We start from the raw sequence: 17,455 nt of genomic DNA on the forward strand, positions 1-17,455 counted from the left end.
TCACAGTCTCTCTAAAGTGCAAAAGAAAAACGAAGAAGAAGAAGTAGTTTAGTTTATTTTAATTTTATTTTTATTTATTTTCTTTGTTTTTCTTTTTGAGGGGATAAAGTGCTAGATATTTCTAGTTCGCAAAGAAAGGCAGTAGGTGGCGGTAATGCACCAGTTTGGATGCCAGCCGACTAAAAACAAAAAGAAGAAGAAGTAGAAGAAGAAGAAGCGCATTGCGCAGGCGCGCATCTAAGTCACACTTCCGGGTAAAGGTTGTTTGTTTGTCTGTCTGTCAGGTGTAGTTAACATTTTGATTCACGTATTCGTGCGGTATTTGTTTTATTTATACAAACAGTACGACGATTGTATTTAATACAAAACGGAGCGTTATAACTGTAAATGTAATTGGATATAAAGAGTTGTTTGGGTCAGCTGGAAACTCTTGTACCGGTGGGTTGGAAGTGATGCAACATGGCAGCAACTCCCCTCAATCGGTGTTTTCTGTCGGCTCTAAGGAGACACACTCGGTGTCAGAGCCGTGGACTTAACTCTTTGGCCGAGAGGACAGTCAGCCGGGTGTCCTCTGTTGTGATATGTCGCCGCATGAGAGCAGAGGGGAGCACGAGCCTGGACAGGGTACCCGCGATGGAGTGGGACAGAAACAGGGGTCGGGAAGACGGCAGCGCCCCTCCGCTCAGGTCGGTGTCGGTGGGTTTGGGGCTCTGTGGAGCGGCGCTGCTGGACAGTCAAGAAGACGAGGAGGGGAAGGACGGAAGAACCTCGATATCCGAGCGGTTTCTTGAACTAATTCTGCCTTCAGCTCAGTGTGCTTCTACATTTAAACCTGACAGCCCCCGGTTTAAATACAATTTTATTGCCGATGTAGTCGAAAAATCCACTCCAGCTGTCGTCTACATTGAAATCGTGGGGAGGTGAGTCGACGGAAAGGGTGCATATAGAAGTGTTGCTAAATCAATTCATTTCTACTATTTGTTACACCAAATTATCAGCTGTATCTTAACTGTAAATGTTGTTGTTTTTTATCATACTTCATATAGTACAGTTTATTTTGATGAATGTTACTCACGAAGTATACATTGAAATCACAGAAAGCAAACTGACTATTTCAATATGTATGTTTGTGAATACACACACCACATATATATATATATATATATACATAATTTATATTTAAATATATTATATATATATATACATAATTTATATTATATATATAATACATATATGTACTTTAGTATTTATTTATTCATATCTAACTTTTTCAAACATTGTTTCAAATTGCTTCATATAGATATATATATATATATATAAAAATACAAAATAAATACATGTGTCACAGCGTGCTTGTGTAAACTTTTGAGCCGTGAATAGTCTTTTTCTACGAAAGCACATTATCTAACAAGATGATAATTAAGGTGGTAGTTACCTATTTACCAAATATTGTTGAAATGCCTGTTTGTCAATAGCTAAAATAACATATAAGTTTTCCCATCTGTGTGGATTATTCTTCATTATACATTTAGCTGTCGGGGTGAATAAGATCAACTGCTTACTGTTTTACAGACACCCATTTTCTGGCAGAGAAGTCCCACTTTCAAATGGCTCTGGTTTCATCATAAGCAGTGATGGTCTCATTGTGACCAATGCTCATGTTGTGGCCAACAAGAGAGGCGTCCGGGTGAAGCTCAACAACGGAGAGATGTACAGTGCAACTGTGCAAGATGTTGATCCAGTGGCAGACATCGCCACCATCAAAATCTCTGCGAGCGTGAGCAACACTAATCTCTGCTAAAGGAACCGTACATTTATTTGTTTACCACATTTGCTTCTATCAGAATGGTGGAAGAAACCAGCCGACTCATCAACATGTCATCACTTCGACAGACAGACTCAGAAAACAAAAAGTCAATACACTTAAGAGACAGAACACCATAAGTGGTTTCTTCAGAAATATGAAAACAGGGGAATGTCTAATGGTTATACGCAATAAAAACATATTGGTTTTTAATAACTTTAAAAAATCTGTAATAAAGGAGGAAAACACCAGCCTACAATGCGATCAAAACTATCAACATGCTATTCCCCCTTCAAACTATATTTTTGTGATTTTATATTTAAAATGACTTTCAACATACTGCGCAGTAGAGCATTTTGGTGTTTGATATACATCTCTTCAAAAGAGCTTGTTTCTCTGTTAAGACAAAAAGTGTCCTTTAATGTGCAATATAGATATAGTATATAAAACATGGTCATCACATACATCAGGCCATTGAACTTTTATGTCGTCACGAGTTTATCTTTTGCCTGAAAATTACAAGTCTGGGATTCATACTGTACTTAAATACCACTTCAGCAAAATGAATGGCCTTCTTTTCCCATTGAAAAGCATTAGTGATAGAATAACAGAATGATCCAACATCTTTACTATCAAGCAGTACACTTGCATGCTCGGGTCATTGCAGCAAGAAAAATGGGTCGCTCTGTTGTTTTGATAGTATGAATGACCAATGAGTTGTAAGGAAGTACGCTCTCTCTCCATCCCAGAATCCGTTACCCACGCTCAAGCTTGGTCGGTCGTCCGACGTTCGACAAGGAGAGTTCGTGGTGGCCATGGGAAGCCCGTTCTCTTTGCGGAATACAATCACGTCGGGAATCGTCAGCTCGGTCCACAGAGGCAGTAAAGAGCTGGGCCTGTCCAATTCCAACATGGAGTACATCCAGACCGATGCAGCCATAGATGTGAGTATTTTGCGATAGTTGTTATAAAATGATATATATGTACACAAAATCTTTCCAAAGGAGAAAATAGTTGCTTTGACTTCCATCCATTATCAATACCGCTTATCCTCATTAGGGTCGCGGGGGCGCTGGAGCCGATCCTAGCTGACATAGGGCGAAGGCAGGGGACACCCTGGACAGGCCGCCAGTCCATCGAGGGCACATATAGAGACATACAACCATTCACTCTCACATTCACACCTATGGGCAATTTAGAGATCAATTAACCTGCAGCATGTCTTTGGACTGTGGGAGGAAGCCGGAGAACCCGGAGGGAACCCACGCTGCCAAGAAAAAAGAGGTTTCATTGTGACTCAGCACCGTCTCATATTCAAGTAGCATGTCACCGTTTTGTTTTGCAGTTTGGAAATTCTGGGGGTCCCCTGATTAACTTGGTGAGTCACACATCTGGTTTCCTTGTTGGTTATCACATTGGAATGCCACCAAACCTGTTGTGCCTGAATGGGCATATTCATGCTGATGTAATGTAGTAACAGTAAACATCATTCATTTGTTGAAAAAAAAAAGTTCCATTAGTTTAATACTTCCAATGTTTTTTGGCAGCCAAATAATACGTTGACGCACAACCCGCTATCTGAATGTGTTGTTTCTCCTGTTGTCAGGATGGTGAAGTCATCGGTATAAACACCATGAAGGTCACTGCAGGAATCTCTTTCGCTATTCCATCTGATCGCGTGACACTTTTTCTTGAGCAAGCAGCAAATAAGAAGAGTAAGAATTTTTTTTTAAACTACACATCGCGTCCTTCTCTCCCATTTTCTCTTATAAAAGTAATATTTTTTTTACACATCCTGTTTCTGCTTATCTCCTTCAAGATTCTTGGTTTGGAGAATCAAAGACGAAGCGGCGGTACATTGGCGTCATGATGCTGACACTGACGCCGAGGTAAACGCTTGGCAATGTGAACGGGAGTTTGTTACAGCTGTGTCTAAAACCAGATGTTTCTGATTGGTCCCATTCGATTCAGCATCATTGAAGAGTTGAAGTTGAGAGACCCATCCTTCCCAGACGTGACACGTGGCGTCCTGATTCACAGAGTGATCTCGGGCTCACCGGCCAACAGGTAAGCAGATCAAACGACTATCGATCTGGATGAGGGTATCTCCAGGGCAGCTCCCAAGCTCTGGAATTCACTCCCCATTCTCATCACTCCAATTCCCTCACCACATTCCAGTCCCACCTCAAAACACATCTTTTTTCATCTGCCTACCCATCACTCCGTGTATGTGATTGTGCTTGTGTATGTCGCGTATTGTCGTTCGTCTCCTGTCTGTCTCACACCGTTCCCCCCCCCCCCCCCCGACTGTCAAAGCGTCTGAGATTTTTATAAATCGCTATATAAATCTAATATATTATTATGAGTGGTGGAGCTTTACCTGGTCGCGTGGACTTTGTTGATTTACAGCAGCGGGAAAGGAATTCAAGTCGTATGACATGCTGCTAACCCACAGTCCTGTCGTACTCGTTTCAGAGCTGGCATGCTGCCAGGAGACATTGTGGGGGAGATTAACGGCGTGAAGGTCAACACTTCAGAGGAGATCTACCAGTCCGTCCGCAGCGGCGACAAAATCACCATGGTGGTGCAGAGAGGAGACGAGTTGCTTCAACTGCACATGACTCCAGAGTGCACAGAGTGACCGCACCATTTAATTCATCGATTTCGTGATGATCTGAGGGACTGACGTTCACGTGATGAGTTCATGCTTTAGGGTAAAATGTTGAGCTACAGTATTTGATGACTGTTGTTAAAAAGGTGAACCTGCAAGCATCTAAGAAAAAGGGCAAACAGTCCGGTATTCAATACAATAAACAAAATGTGTTTTCTAGCTCCGCAAAATCCTTCCTCTTAATTGGCAAAGTAGCAGAATGAACCATGTAATGAATTGTGTTTCTCAAGCCCAACGTACAGTGTTGACAAAGTGAATTGAACCAGAAACAATGCACTTTATTAAAGCCATTTAATGTTGGACGGCAACAAGAAGCATGAGAGACCAACACTATGGCATGGATCAATGGTATTTAACTGACTACCATCAAACAAGTTTTGACAACTCAAAAGTGCTACCAGGATGACACAAGCAAAATATAAAATTCCACTAATTTTAAAAGACTTGAGTGTCACGCACAGTAAAAACCAAAAACATGAATTCACGTCATGTTGTAGAAAAATGCCAAACCTCCATGATGAGAAGCAAACAAAGTGAAGCGGTTACTCTCAGATTTCATAGTCAGAGTCAAAGCTGTGAAGCCACACTAAGTCATTTCCCTGGTACACGTACAGTAACACACACTTACAGTAAAGTAATAAAGTGACATGGACTGGACTGCTACACAATTAAATGCATTTGTCAAAGAGAGACAGCTAAATGGAGAGAACATTCAAACCATCTAAGGTCTAAACAATACGTTCATACTTAACCTGGACGTATGACATCTTGTTGGGTACGAGTACTACAACATACAAGTATGGGAGGAAAAATTACATTAAAACGACTTTGAAAAAGGCTTAATATATATTGCTGGTAATATTTTTCTTTTTAAGAAAATATAAATTGTGCGACTGAAGCTTACAATACGCTGCTGGCAGTAGAGCCAGGATCTGTGACGACCTGCCGGAAAAGGGTCATCTGTCGAGGCGTTGTGTGCTGAGAGATTCCCCGGAATAAAGAGGAAACTAAACTACGAAAGACAATTGGACATCTCATGATGGCCGAATCCCCTGCACCAAAATCCAGATGCTGCTATGATGTTTGCCACGGTGGAATGCTGCAGATATCACAAGGTGCACAAACAGCAGCCAGACTGAATTAGTGACATAAATAAGGGGCGGGGTTAGGCGTCTTGGAAAGGGAGTGACAATCTGAGGGAGACATTGTAGTGTCCAGTCTAGTCCAGCAGTGAGCAGAGTTTCCTTGAACTTTCGCTAGATTGAATTGGCGTGGTCCAGCGCGCACAGCAGCTCCTCTCCCTGCAGCAGGGACTGACGGCCCTGCAAGGGGGCGTTGACCTCGCAGTCGTAGCGGGTGAGCTGTGGCAGGGTGAAGAGGGAACCGGTGCCCTCTGATGTGCTTCCCAGCAGACGACTCGCCAAGTCTACGGACAAGAGATTTAAAAGTTAGGATTCTGTCCGGGTTAAGTATCAGTCTAATGTTTTTTATTGCAGATCCAGTTTATTCACCTGAAGGCAGCAGGAATATGGTCCTGGTTGACCCCGAGGCCTTCAGCTTTTTGCCCTGCTCCGCTGGTTCCTGGGGCAACGTTTTCTGTGAAAAACATCAAAGACACTCAAATTCTTCATTTGTAAATATAAAGTTAGATCGATATGAACCATTGTTTGTTGTTCATGACTTACCTGTCCAATAATCTCTCTTATGTCACCCAGCTTTCTTTTGCGCTGTGAATTCTGAGCTGCCAGGGTCCAGAGCGAGACGTCTTTGTCCAGCTGTGGGGTCCTGTGGCACAGAAAAGGTGATGAGAGAACCCCAACGCCGTATCAAGAAATACATTTGGAGCACTTGGGAGGCTTTACCTCTGAGCACTGATGGCGGCAGCAAGTGGTGCTGGGGAAGTTGTGCGGCTACCTGCTGCACTAAATGGGGAGCTGGGATAACTTTGAATGTCCTGTGGCACATGGACTGGAGAACTCGGGAGGTACTGGACCGGTCCACAAGGTAGAGACTCTTCTGGGGTCAGACTGCGCAGCTGGAAGTCATCGTCCATGGGAATGTAGGGAGCCAACATCTCCAGATCCAAGTCTTCCATTGCCTTCATGGGAGAAAGAAATGTACAAGAATAAGGAGATCCGTTTCTGTATTAGATCAACAATTAACTTGATTTAACGCCAATTAAATCTACAGCATCTCCTGGCATCGTTACCTGTGTGGTGAAGGGGGTCTTGGGCTCGGTGTCTATGGCAAACAGCTTCTCCACCAGGTCTAGTTTGAAATCTGAGCTCATCTCTGAGTCCATGGGATAGCAAAAGTCCAGAGGACTGTCGGCCTAAAGAGAAGTCAAAGGTCATTCCCTTCTCAGAACATATTAGTAAGTGGAGAAAGAAGAGTGTATTTTGTAAAGTGCAAAAATGTCTCACCTCTGAGGAGTTGTGGCCGGTCATAGAGGTGAGCCGGGCGGGAGCATAGCTCTCAGCTTTGACGTCCTCGGAGCTGGTGGTGGTGACACAGAGAGGCTCGCTGAGCGGCAGGGGGGAAAGAGGCAGAGCCAGCTCGTCGCTGGTGGAGGGAAGCATTACATCGTTGTAAAGAGGGACCTCCTTCAGCAGCTGGATCTCTGAATCTGCACCGGAAGACAAAGGGAGGTAAGAATGGTTTCAAACGCTCATTTCGGCGGAGGAGAAGTTGAATTGCTGTGAGGCCACAAACCAGAGCAGCTGAAGTCCAGGGAGATGATTGCGTCTCCAGCATCGGGAGCCAGCAGTGTGAGGGCCTCTGGCTCCGCCTTCAGCTGGTCATACAGGCTAGCCAGAGGTTTGGCCTCGAGTGCCCGAGTGAACCGTTTGATCACATCCAGCTCTGGGCCCTTCTTCTCGTCCTGCAGCAGGGCCTGAGCAACGTCGGGCTGGCTGCTCTCCACCACATCCTCTTCTTCTTCCTCCTGCTGCTGCTGCTGCTGCTGCTGCTCCTCCTCTTCTTCCACTGACTTCACATCCTCGATTTGCTCCAGGGACAATATCAGTTTCTCCTCCTGGATGCCACTGTAACAGTGTTATTCAGCCGTGAGATTGAGTTTACTGAGTATTTTGCAATGGCTCTGAAAATACCACCACAAAAAAATAACACAAAAAAAACAGTCTGTAATCTATCTTTTTTGTACAAGCCAGATCTTCAGTTATCTCATTTCACACGAGAAAAAAAACACGAAAAAACTGACGTTACAATCTCTTCTGAAAATAATGACTTTTTGAAGAGCTTGTATAGTACCTGAGCACGAAGTTGACACAGACAACACACTGTGGCTGAGAGTTCTTGTTGTTGTAGATGACAGTGGCTTGTGTTTCCACCCACACAAAGCCTCCTCTCTTGGCCAACATCCGGTACTGGCCTGTGCTGACTTGGCCTTTTGCAAACACTAAGGGCAAAGAGAAACACACAGGAAATGAAGAAAAGATAGGTTTAGACATTTGGTTAAAGGCGTGGCAAAAATAACAGCGGACACGTGTTGTATTTAGGAACACGTTTGAATTAAATTCACTCTCGTTCTTCATGCTTACAGTCGTGGTGAGTCTTGGTTAGATGGTCCGAGTCCAGAGCGTGATAGTACTCGTACACAGAGCGATTCAACAGGTCCTCTGGATCATAACCCATGAGCTCTGTGATCCTGGTCAAGCGAAAAACAAACTCTCAATTCCTCTGCTTCTGTAGTATCTACAATGACCACTAGGTGGCTCTGTGTGACTCTGCCAGTGAGCGCTTTGACAGTAACAACAGTAGAAGCACAGGCTCTCCACAGGTGGCTTAAGAAGCCAACTCATTTCATGTCGAACTCCTTAATAAATCATTCAGAAGAGCGCACTTACCTTTCATCACAATACGTGAACTTCATGTCCATCGTATGGCGGCTGAGAAAAGTCTTGGTGTCAAGAGGGACCTCAATGTTGGAGGGGTGTTGGATGGGGTCGCAGATCAGAACCAGGTAGGGGACAGGCGGCTCCTCGTGCCCGTTGGGAGGCTCCTCGGCGTGGGACTCGTACACACGGACATGACCCGAGCAGTGGAGCACCTAGAGAGCGACAACAGGCAGGTCGTGACATTTATTATAATATCCAGACCCCAAGATTAAAATGTTTCCGATGCAGCAGACACAGAATTACGAGACCCAAATAAATAAATGGGCATGTATTCATATAAATAAATGTTTTTGGCAAGTGGGTAGCTGTTGCATTATTCTTTCATCTCCATTTTTCCTTTACATAAATAATTGTATATCTGCACGTCCATTTGGTGACATTACATATGGGTGGGTGCCCATCTAAAGAATCCATCGTTTTTCCAACTCCTTTTTCAGATAAGTTTAAACATCAGCACATTGAAGTCTTTATTATCCTCGCCGCGTATTGGCCTTCTTACAGGCTGAGAGCGTGGAGTGGAATTTAACACATTAAAAAGGGCATTACACGGTCATTGTTTATTTTTCGAGAAAAATGTAAAAGATAATATACTTCCTGACATTTGATTGATCTGACTGATTCCACTTCCGCTTACCTTCCATGTCGCTGATTTGACATTGACGGTGCGGCCCCTGCTGGTGAGAGTGCATTTCATTCGGAGGAAGAAGCTGCGCTCTGTGTTTGGCTCCTTGGCCTTTTTGGAGCCTGAAATCAAAAAACAGGAAGAGATGTTCACCGCCCCCACTTTAGCTTTTCATTCTGTGCTTCGCCATGAACTTTTTCCAACTGCCAAGAGTTCACATTTTTATTTTGAGAATACATAAGGCTACAAAGCAAGTTAAATAAAGGCAGTGGAGCTACCTGAGATATCCGTGTTGAAAAACAAATGTGGGAAGAACTGAAGTGTTTTAGCCAAATTAATTTCACATCAAGTTCTAGTGAAAACCTTAACCCTCCTGTTACCTTTACATTTACTAACATATTTTACCCTCGGGGTCAATTTGACCCCAGCAATTAAAACCTCCAAAAAATTATTAGAATTAATATTGTTTCCCAAGTTTAAGTGAGAGGTACTTTATGTTTGTTTGTTGACTACCTAAATAGCCCTTTAAATATATAAAAAAGTTGATATTTCTTATATGTTTGACAGTGAAAAACAGCCTGGGGTCAAATTGACCCCAAAGAACACCGACGTTAAACATTGAATGGGGTCAAATTGACCCGAAAGGTAACAGGAGGGTTAAATGAACTCACTGGAAATGATATAACAACTATAAATTCAAACCATTGAAACAAAGCAATTCTAAATTGTGTTGTGCAAGCAAAATAGGAAAATTGCCAATGATGTACTCTGAAAGGTCACTATCGTCCAACACTCCCCAACTCTTATCACTTTGACCTCTGGACTGAAGTGGGAAATAATAACTTGTTCTCACAACCTGCTGGTCGGATCTTACCAGAGTGTCAAAGAGTGAATTCAGACTCCCTGCTATTGGAGCACTGGCAGACCTGTCAGAGTGCTTGTGTGTGCCCGGTTCTGTCCACTAGTGAGGTATTATAAAGTGCACGACTCATTGTTGTTATCCCTCACCTGTTTTGTGGAGGAGCATCTCCCTCAGCTCCTCCTGGTCGCAAGGATGTATGAAGTCAAACACACTGAGTCCAGTCAAGTCAAACTGCAGCAGAGGGTGAGAAAAGAGTGAAAGTCCTGTTAGCATGCAGGTACACACAGCAGTTTATAGTTGTTCATGGTGGACATTGTGTTACTATTTATTTCATTTTGTCAATAAAAAAGGCCTAATGTGAATGTGGCTGTTTATTGAGCAGTATCTATAAAAGCATTAGATCAAACACATTTCATTTTCTGCTTCGGACTCATTAATTTCATGCTATTTTCTGTATGATCTCTTTGACGTTTTCACACGCACACAGGAGGGCAAATCAAACCAACCTGTGCCAGCCCGAGGCACTTGTTGACATTCTCGGAGAGATAGATCATATCTCCATCTTCCGACAGGACCAGAAGAAAGCCGTCCAAAGCTTTGAGGTAGGAGCCATTTAGCTGCGATTCAAGCTCCGTTTCCTCGTCTTTCATTGGCTCATCTGGAGGAGAGAGATATAAAGCAAGACAATCAAAAATAGAGAAAATTGACATCATATATATTTCTTAAACACACGGTAAGCTAAATGCTCGCCTGGCAGGTACAACAACTACAGATACTGACCGGTGCCGAGCACTTTCCTCATGCGCAGGTAGCTGATGATGAGCCTCATGATGGAGGCCTTGTCCATGCCGGCGCTGACGCTGTGGGGCAGGGGCAGCTCCTGCGCCAGCTCGTAGAACACCTCCGACTCCTTCCCACGCCGGGATCGCGCCGCATCCCTCGACTTCTCCTTCCTCCGATCCGAGCTCACCCTGCAGGAGAGAGGCGGCGGGTCAGCCAAATCCCGGCCACCAACGGGTTCGATACACACGACAAGGGCCGACAAGGCATAAAAATAAAAAAAAGTAGAACATTGTGCGTATTGAGAGCGGACGCTGGCTTATATTTTGAGCGGTTTTCTTTAAAAAAATGTTTTTACTTATTTCAAACTCGGAGTAAATGAACATGTGATAACAAATTTCCATGACTTTTCAAAAACTTTTATGATTTAAGTTTTTTCCCATGACTTTTCCAGGCCTGGAAATAACCATTTTAAAATTCCATGACTTTTCCAGGTTTTCCATGACCGTACGAACCCTGCTCTTGGCATGCCTCATAACTTTTTTCCACTTTCCCATATTAGATCAAGTATTTATCCAGGCGGTCATCCACGGTCGGGCTAATGGACTCACCACACTGTAAACAAGTTCACAATACAGGGGAGTATCTTAAAATGGGAACAACAGCAGACTTTAAAAAAGGACCAAATTCCATTCTTTGTTTGACCAATGGAACAACCTTGACTGAAGCGAAGCACAGCTCCAGTTTGTGTTTGTATTGGCGAGCACGTGGGCATCTCTCAGGATGAACCACGAACATAAATAGATGATTTAAATGTGAAAAATAATTGCAATAGTCAACCCGACTGCCGCTGACCTTCAGCCGTGATCTCTCTCGCAACCGTGGCCTCGTGACCTCAGAAGCATTTAGATGACGCTGAAGCAGCGTCACCACAAAATAGGTGTCAGTTCAAAAGCCCGTGGCTTTGAAACGCACACCTGATTGAAATTGATCCGCGATATACTTACAGCATTGACCGAGGCCGTGTTGTTATTTAAAGCTCGACAACAAGAAAACTGAGCGGCTGATTGAAATCCCCCCTCCCTCCCGCATATCAAACTAGAACGGGCACTCGGTAGAGCGCATAGCTTCGCATATCACACGATTGGTCATTGGATTATGAACATTTTGGCATTAGTTGCATGCCAATTGGATACAAATTGACCGTGCTATGGTAAAAAGAAGATGTTGACCTTTTCATGACCTTGACCTTTGACCCGATCGATCCCAAAATCTAATCAAATGGTCCCCGGATAATAACCAATCATCCCACCAAATTTCATGCGATTCGGTTTAATACTTTTTGAGTTATGCGAGTAACACGGATACAAATAAATAAATAAATAAATACACGGCGATCAAAACATAACCTTCCACATTTTCAATGCAAAGGTAATCATCCGGCAGACAGATCATCCATCGGGTTGAGAAGGGAATGCAACAGTTATTTATTTTTCTGTATTAGATGGAACGTTTTGCTCCAAACCCTTGGGTTTGGAGCAAAACATTCCATCTAATACAGAAAAATAAATACTCCTCTGGGTAAAAAGTCAGAATGTGGCCTTTACTTACTTCACTTATTATACATAAGCCTGGCCAATGCTACCAGAGTCATGTTACAACGGGCTGACCTACTTTGCCAGAGAAACATCCTCACTGCCTGTCAATCCTTTGCCGTCCCACAGTAAACATCGTCTCATCTATTATATAATCCAGTCCAGGCAAGCAGCATAACTAAAACCTCCACCCACTATGAAAAGCAACGCTGAAAGTAAAACCGTTACATACAATTTAACCCTTGGTATGATAGTAATATATGTAGTGTGTTCATTTTTTGTAAACACAGTAATGGTCTTACTTAAATTCTCACGTATGTTGCTATTAGTGTTGTACCAACTCCTTTAAATAAAGTAGTGGAGGATAAAAATCAATATAAATCCCTAATTTGGGAGTGGAATAATAGAACTACATTTCATTATGATGGTGAAGTGGCAGTGACGTCAGATGGGTTTAGCTACGCGATAAATAAATCGATAATTTAGGGAAACTTTTAATTTGTACTATTAATGCATCTTTATATTAAGTTTAAAATTTCATCGGCAAAAACGTAGTTTTTGTTTCACTCGGCATATTTAAATAACAGATTCATGGTATGAATTTGAAATCATGTATGTGTTTGTCCTCGTGTACAATATAACTTCATAAGTAAGTTCACAGTACACAACAAAAGCAATAAATATTATTTACTACTTTTAAAAAAACAACATTTGCCAATGGGAGATCTGGTCCTCCCTCAAACTACCAACAGTATTTCATTCACCGAGCCTAAATCAAAGGCAACTCCACCTGATGAGGTGAGTCCCACATGCATCCAAGTGCAACATACACAATTCATACTTAACCCCCCCAAAAAAACCTAGCAGTCTCATCTTTTTTTAAGCCTTCAATGCACTTTGTTATTTTCGCAAAACACGCACATACAACCAATATGTACCTCGAAGCTGTACCAACAAGGGACACCAATTAATGTTCGAGTTCTGACTCGTGTGAACACAAGTCCATGAACAATGAGCAGCAGGGGAACGTTTAGAGGCAGGGAATCACGCGCCGGGCCACTCCTCTTGAAGCCGAGCCCTCGTGAGTAAGAGATGAGGCTGATGTCACACCTCAAAGGCCGTCCAGACGCCAGCTCAAACTGCATCAAACCGACCACAGCGCTAACATTAAAAAAATAACTCGTAGCAAAATTATTGAGGCTAAACAACTTATTGACTCTTTTTTCGGCCGATACCAAAAGGCCTGAATCCAAACTGGCAGAGAATGAGAAAATCCCAGCGGACAAGTGGACGCACTTCACGAGTCTAGACGACATCACATCCACATCAAGGCTACTGCGTACAATCTGAATTTAACGACAATAACTACAAACAAACTATTTAACTGTTTAGTCTACTAATTCATTTTAACATTTACCACGCAACCAGTTTACAGGGTTCTTACACATTTTGACCCGTGGATTTCCAGGACTTTAAACAAAATTTCCATGACCAAACTGAAATCTCGGTATAAACATGAAACATTCAGAAAATTTAGCGTATTGAGAGCGTACGCCGGCTTATATTTTGAGCGTCTTTCTTTAAAAAACATATTCATTATTTCAAACTCGGCGTAAATGAACATGTGATTATAACACATTTCCATGACTTTTCCCAAACTTTTATGATTGAAGTTTTTTCTTTAACTTTTCCAGGACTGGTAATAACCATTTTAAAGTTCCATGACTTTTCCATGTTTTCCATGACCGTACGAAACCTGAGTTTATTACAAGTACACAACACCAACAGCCGTAACAACACCGTAACAGCTCAGGAGGATTTTAGCAAGTGGGATGAAACTTAAGCTCCATTAAGGAGAACAAGCACAGATATTGAGTTATAACGATTTTTCAAAGACATCTTCCATTACCAACTGTTGAAACACATGGTCATTTTGGGGGAACTTACCATTCCATATTATACTAACTTTACCATGCCAGTCGGTAGGAAGTTGTACAGGCAACGTTGGTGCAAAGCACATCGATGACAACGACCTTCTCTTCCATCAGGATGTCGATTTCTTGTGTTCTCTGTGGAAGAATCTCATTGCTGCTACTTCACCCCCTCATCTGACAGCAAGAGGATCCCCAAGTTCCTGGACAATAAGGAAGATTCTGCCGACCATCTGTTGATCACCTCTATTCCATGTATTTAGTTTCTCCGGACTGACTTTATTTCCTTCGCATTGAAAATGCGGAAGGTTATGTTTTGATCGCCGTGTATTTATTTATTTGTATGCGTGTCACTCGCATTACTCAAAAAATATTAAACCGAATCGCATGAAATTTGGTGGGATGATTGGTTATTATCGGGGGATCATTTGATTAGATTTTGGGATCGATCGGGTCAAAGGTCAAGATCTTCTTGAATCTCATGCAATTTGGTGGGATGATTGGTTATTATCCGGGGACCATTTGATTAGATTTTGGGATCAATCAGATCAAGGTCATGAAAAGGTCAAAATCTTCTTTTTACCATAGCGCGGTCAATTTCTATCCAATTGGCATGCAACTAATACCAACATGTTCATAATGCAATGCCCAATCTTGTGATATGCGAAGGTATGCGCTCTACAGAGTGCCCATTCTAGTTTTCAGATGATTGTCGTTTTCCACCATTCCCTCCATCTTAATATGTACAGTTAGTGTAAACCAAACTGGAACCAGGACTGATATGTTACACATGTTAAGCTAAAATCGAAGGTGCCTTCAGCACATGTCCACATATTTAGTCCGTCAGAGATAGAAAGCCCCTCAGAAATCAGCCGGATGCAAGTTAAGTGTTCATGATCCGATTCGAAAGTCAATACTAATTATTAGTAATGACTCAGTTGTTTTTAACAAAAGCATGTAATGAAAAAACACAAAGGTCGACTACACATTACACTAAATGTAGACTCTGACAAGCTTGATTACGTTTTACTCGATGATAAATAGTTAATAAAAAGTATTATTTAGACCATAAACATCATTTGTGTTGGTCATGAACAGTTATTCATTAGCATCATGTAGTGCATCAAAATAATGAAATCCATTGTCTTTAAGTTATGGATATCTATGGTTCAAATGATTATAACTTAAGTATTGTGTTGTTAGCTTGTTGGTCAGATTACTTTTGGTCGCTGATAACATCATTGTTTGACATTTTATACACTAAAGAAGTATCAGACTAATCAATAACGGAAGCAATGTGTAGCTGCTCCCCTGATTTGACCTGTAAATAGAAATAGGCCAGGTGAATAAACACCTGTTGTCCTAAGCATCCAACACAAGATTTGGGCTTTTTACTGATGATTACAGGCAAAGAAAACAATCAAGTGGAATTAAATCCAACTCTTACTAAACGACTTTTCCACGTAAACTTAGATAGTAATTGTTAACACATTGTAATAACTTAGATTATCTTATTAAACGGCTTCCAGACCAGAAAAAGAGAAAGTCAAAACAAGGCCAACTTCCTCAAACCCTAAATATTTCATCAGAAACCTCACACCACCACTCAGGGCTGGCACATCACACACACACACAGTAAGCTACACCACTTAATATATCATTATATAGTTTACTATAAGTTGTATTTGTAGCCCATGTGTCAGACTCTAAATAAATGTAGATATTAACTTACATTTAGGAGATCTCGACACGGATCAAAAACAAAAACGGAGAAAGAAACATTTAATTTAAAAGCAGATATGATCAACATAAACACACGTGCTTGTAAGTAAACCGTTTAACGTAACTGTTAAACAGTTTAACGTCAACAGCGCGAGCTCTCGGGTCAATCGCTAGCTACGTTAGCAGCATGCTAACGATTACAGCGTCGTTCGCGAACGCGTTGTCAAACAAACACGCAAAACTAGCAGTGAAACTCTAACTAAAGCGCACAATGTGGCCCAGCGAGGAGCGACAACATCCAGACCGAGGAGCGACACCATCCAGACCGAACACCTGCGCTGTTAAGTCGGCTCTTAAACAAGCAAAGCGCCCGCTGCGTCGCGTGACCCGACGTTAGCTTCGACGTTACCTTTTCTTTTCTGGAACAGTTCCTGTGTCCATGTCAGGACGAAAGCGCCGGAGTCGAGCCTCTCTATCGATACCGAGCTGTGTCGGCGCCCGTCGAGAAATAAACCAGAGTCCTGATATGAATCCGAGAACCTTCAGACACTTCGCATACGAGTTCTCCCTGTGTGAATTTCGTCAAAGTCGTCAAGCTTTGGTCCGCTCAAAGCATCCCCTCCGCGTCCTCTCTTCTCCCGTGACGGCGCCACGCTGGTCGGTCGGAGGCACTCCTCCCCCGGGCTCCGCGAGCACGCGCAGTCACATGCTCTTCTCCATCGGGGATGCGCACAGAAAACCCTGCGGAGCGAGAACCGACAACAAATGAGCTGTAATGTTCGACTAAAGTTAGACAGTTTTTGATTCAACTGTCCGTCTACGACATTAACACAGACATCACAGGGTTATTCAGAGTGGCTGCTGTTTGTGTCTGATGTTACTTTAACTATAATAATCCTATCACGTTCCCCCAGATTTGTGGTTGGAGGGTGTCTGGCAAATAAAAGCCTTGTTTAGTGTGCATGAGGGGGCATATATCTGTCCCTCTGTACACATTACATCTATTGTTCTGTCCATCCTGGAGAGGGATCCTCCTCTGTTGCTCTCCTGAAGGTTTCTTCCCTTTTTTCCCCGTGAAGGGTTGTTTGGGAGTTTTTCTTAATCTGATGTGAGGTTTTGAGACAGGGATGTCTATGTGTACAGATTGTAAAGCACTCTGAGACAAATTTGTAATTTGTGAACATGGGCTATACAAATAAACCGAATTGAATTGAATATGACAACCGCTGCTGTGCTTTTAGTTAGTACTAACTACTTTAGTACTCTTTAAATGGCAAATCTAAACAGTTTTAACCAAAATACATAAAATGACACACTATCGGATGTATGCTGTCTTTGCCCTCTCCCTCAGTGCCCCATCCACCAAAGTGCCCCTGCCAGGTGCCCCTCCAGGTCCGTGTGGCATGTCTCTGCCAAAACACTTTTTATTTCTTCAAAAATGTTAAACTTAAGGGTTCATTCTTTTTCAAAAGTTAAAGTGTGTTGTTATGGGTGTATTTAGTTGCTTGTGTGCAAACTCTATAAAAAGGAGTCAGTGGGTGTCTTGGTTGG

General features: G+C 42.5%; 2 protein-coding genes across 4 annotated transcripts; one reads left to right on the forward strand and one right to left on the reverse strand.

The window, feature by feature from the left end:
* The first annotated feature begins 260 nt into the window (after positions 1–260).
* On the forward strand, positions 261–4,634 carry LOC130201960 (serine protease HTRA2, mitochondrial-like). The gene is made up of 8 exons (XM_056427195.1): positions 261–920; positions 1,573–1,777; positions 2,554–2,748; positions 3,150–3,182; positions 3,411–3,519; positions 3,624–3,693; positions 3,776–3,871; positions 4,280–4,634. Exons 1-8 carry the CDS (start codon positions 460–462, stop codon positions 4,443–4,445), a joined length of 1,335 nt encoding a protein of 444 aa, XP_056283170.1. The 5' UTR covers positions 261–459; the 3' UTR covers positions 4,446–4,634.
* Positions 4,635–4,749: 115 nt separating this feature from the next.
* Positions 4,750–16,750, reverse strand: hif1aa (hypoxia inducible factor 1 subunit alpha a). 3 transcript variants are annotated; one of them, XM_056427178.1, is made up of 15 exons: positions 16,314–16,750; positions 10,657–10,847; positions 10,383–10,534; positions 10,023–10,107; positions 9,027–9,136; positions 8,342–8,544; positions 8,036–8,142; positions 7,746–7,893; positions 7,188–7,519; positions 6,899–7,101; positions 6,685–6,807; positions 6,338–6,573; positions 6,161–6,260; positions 5,987–6,071; positions 4,750–5,901 (listed from the first exon to the last, which is right to left on the reverse strand). In XM_056427178.1, the coding sequence occupies exons 1-15, from the start codon at positions 16,343–16,345 to the stop codon at positions 5,732–5,734; spliced, it is 2,277 nt and encodes a 758-aa protein (XP_056283153.1). In that variant the 5' UTR covers positions 16,346–16,750; the 3' UTR covers positions 4,750–5,731. The 3 variants fall into 3 exon arrangements, with proteins under 3 accessions (XP_056283153.1, XP_056283155.1, XP_056283154.1); XM_056427180.1 differs by lacking the exon at positions 16,314–16,750 and adding an exon at positions 14,218–16,304; XM_056427179.1 differs by lacking the exon at positions 16,314–16,750 and adding an exon at positions 14,199–16,304.
* Positions 16,751–17,455: the final 705 nt, after the last annotated feature.

Source organism: Pseudoliparis swirei, chromosome 11 (genome assembly GCF_029220125.1).
Source record: "Pseudoliparis swirei isolate HS2019 ecotype Mariana Trench chromosome 11, NWPU_hadal_v1, whole genome shotgun sequence".
Lineage (NCBI taxonomy): Eukaryota > Metazoa > Chordata > Actinopteri > Perciformes > Liparidae > Pseudoliparis > Pseudoliparis swirei.

Bases quoted from the DNA above. Each gene is read 5' to 3' on its own strand.
- LOC130201960 (XM_056427195.1), top strand. From the start codon at position 460: ATGGCAGCAACTCCCCTCAATCGGTGTTTTCTGTCGGCTCTAAGGAGA. The intron at 921-1,572 runs GTGAGTCGACGG...ACTGTTTTACAG, and splicing joins TACATTGAAATCGTGGGGAG to ACACCCATTTTCTGGCAGAG. The intron at 2,749-3,149 runs GTGAGTATTTTG...TTTGTTTTGCAG, and splicing joins AGACCGATGCAGCCATAGAT to TTTGGAAATTCTGGGGGTCC.
- hif1aa (XM_056427178.1), bottom strand. From the start codon at position 16,345: ATGGACACAGGAACTGTTCCAGAAAAGAAAAG. The intron at 6,072-6,160 runs GTAAGTCATGAA...TGTTTTTCACAG, and splicing joins TAAGAGAGATTATTGGACAG to AAAACGTTGCCCCAGGAACC. The intron at 5,902-5,986 runs GTGAATAAACTG...TCTTGTCCGTAG, and splicing joins CATATTCCTGCTGCCTTCAG to ACTTGGCGAGTCGTCTGCTG.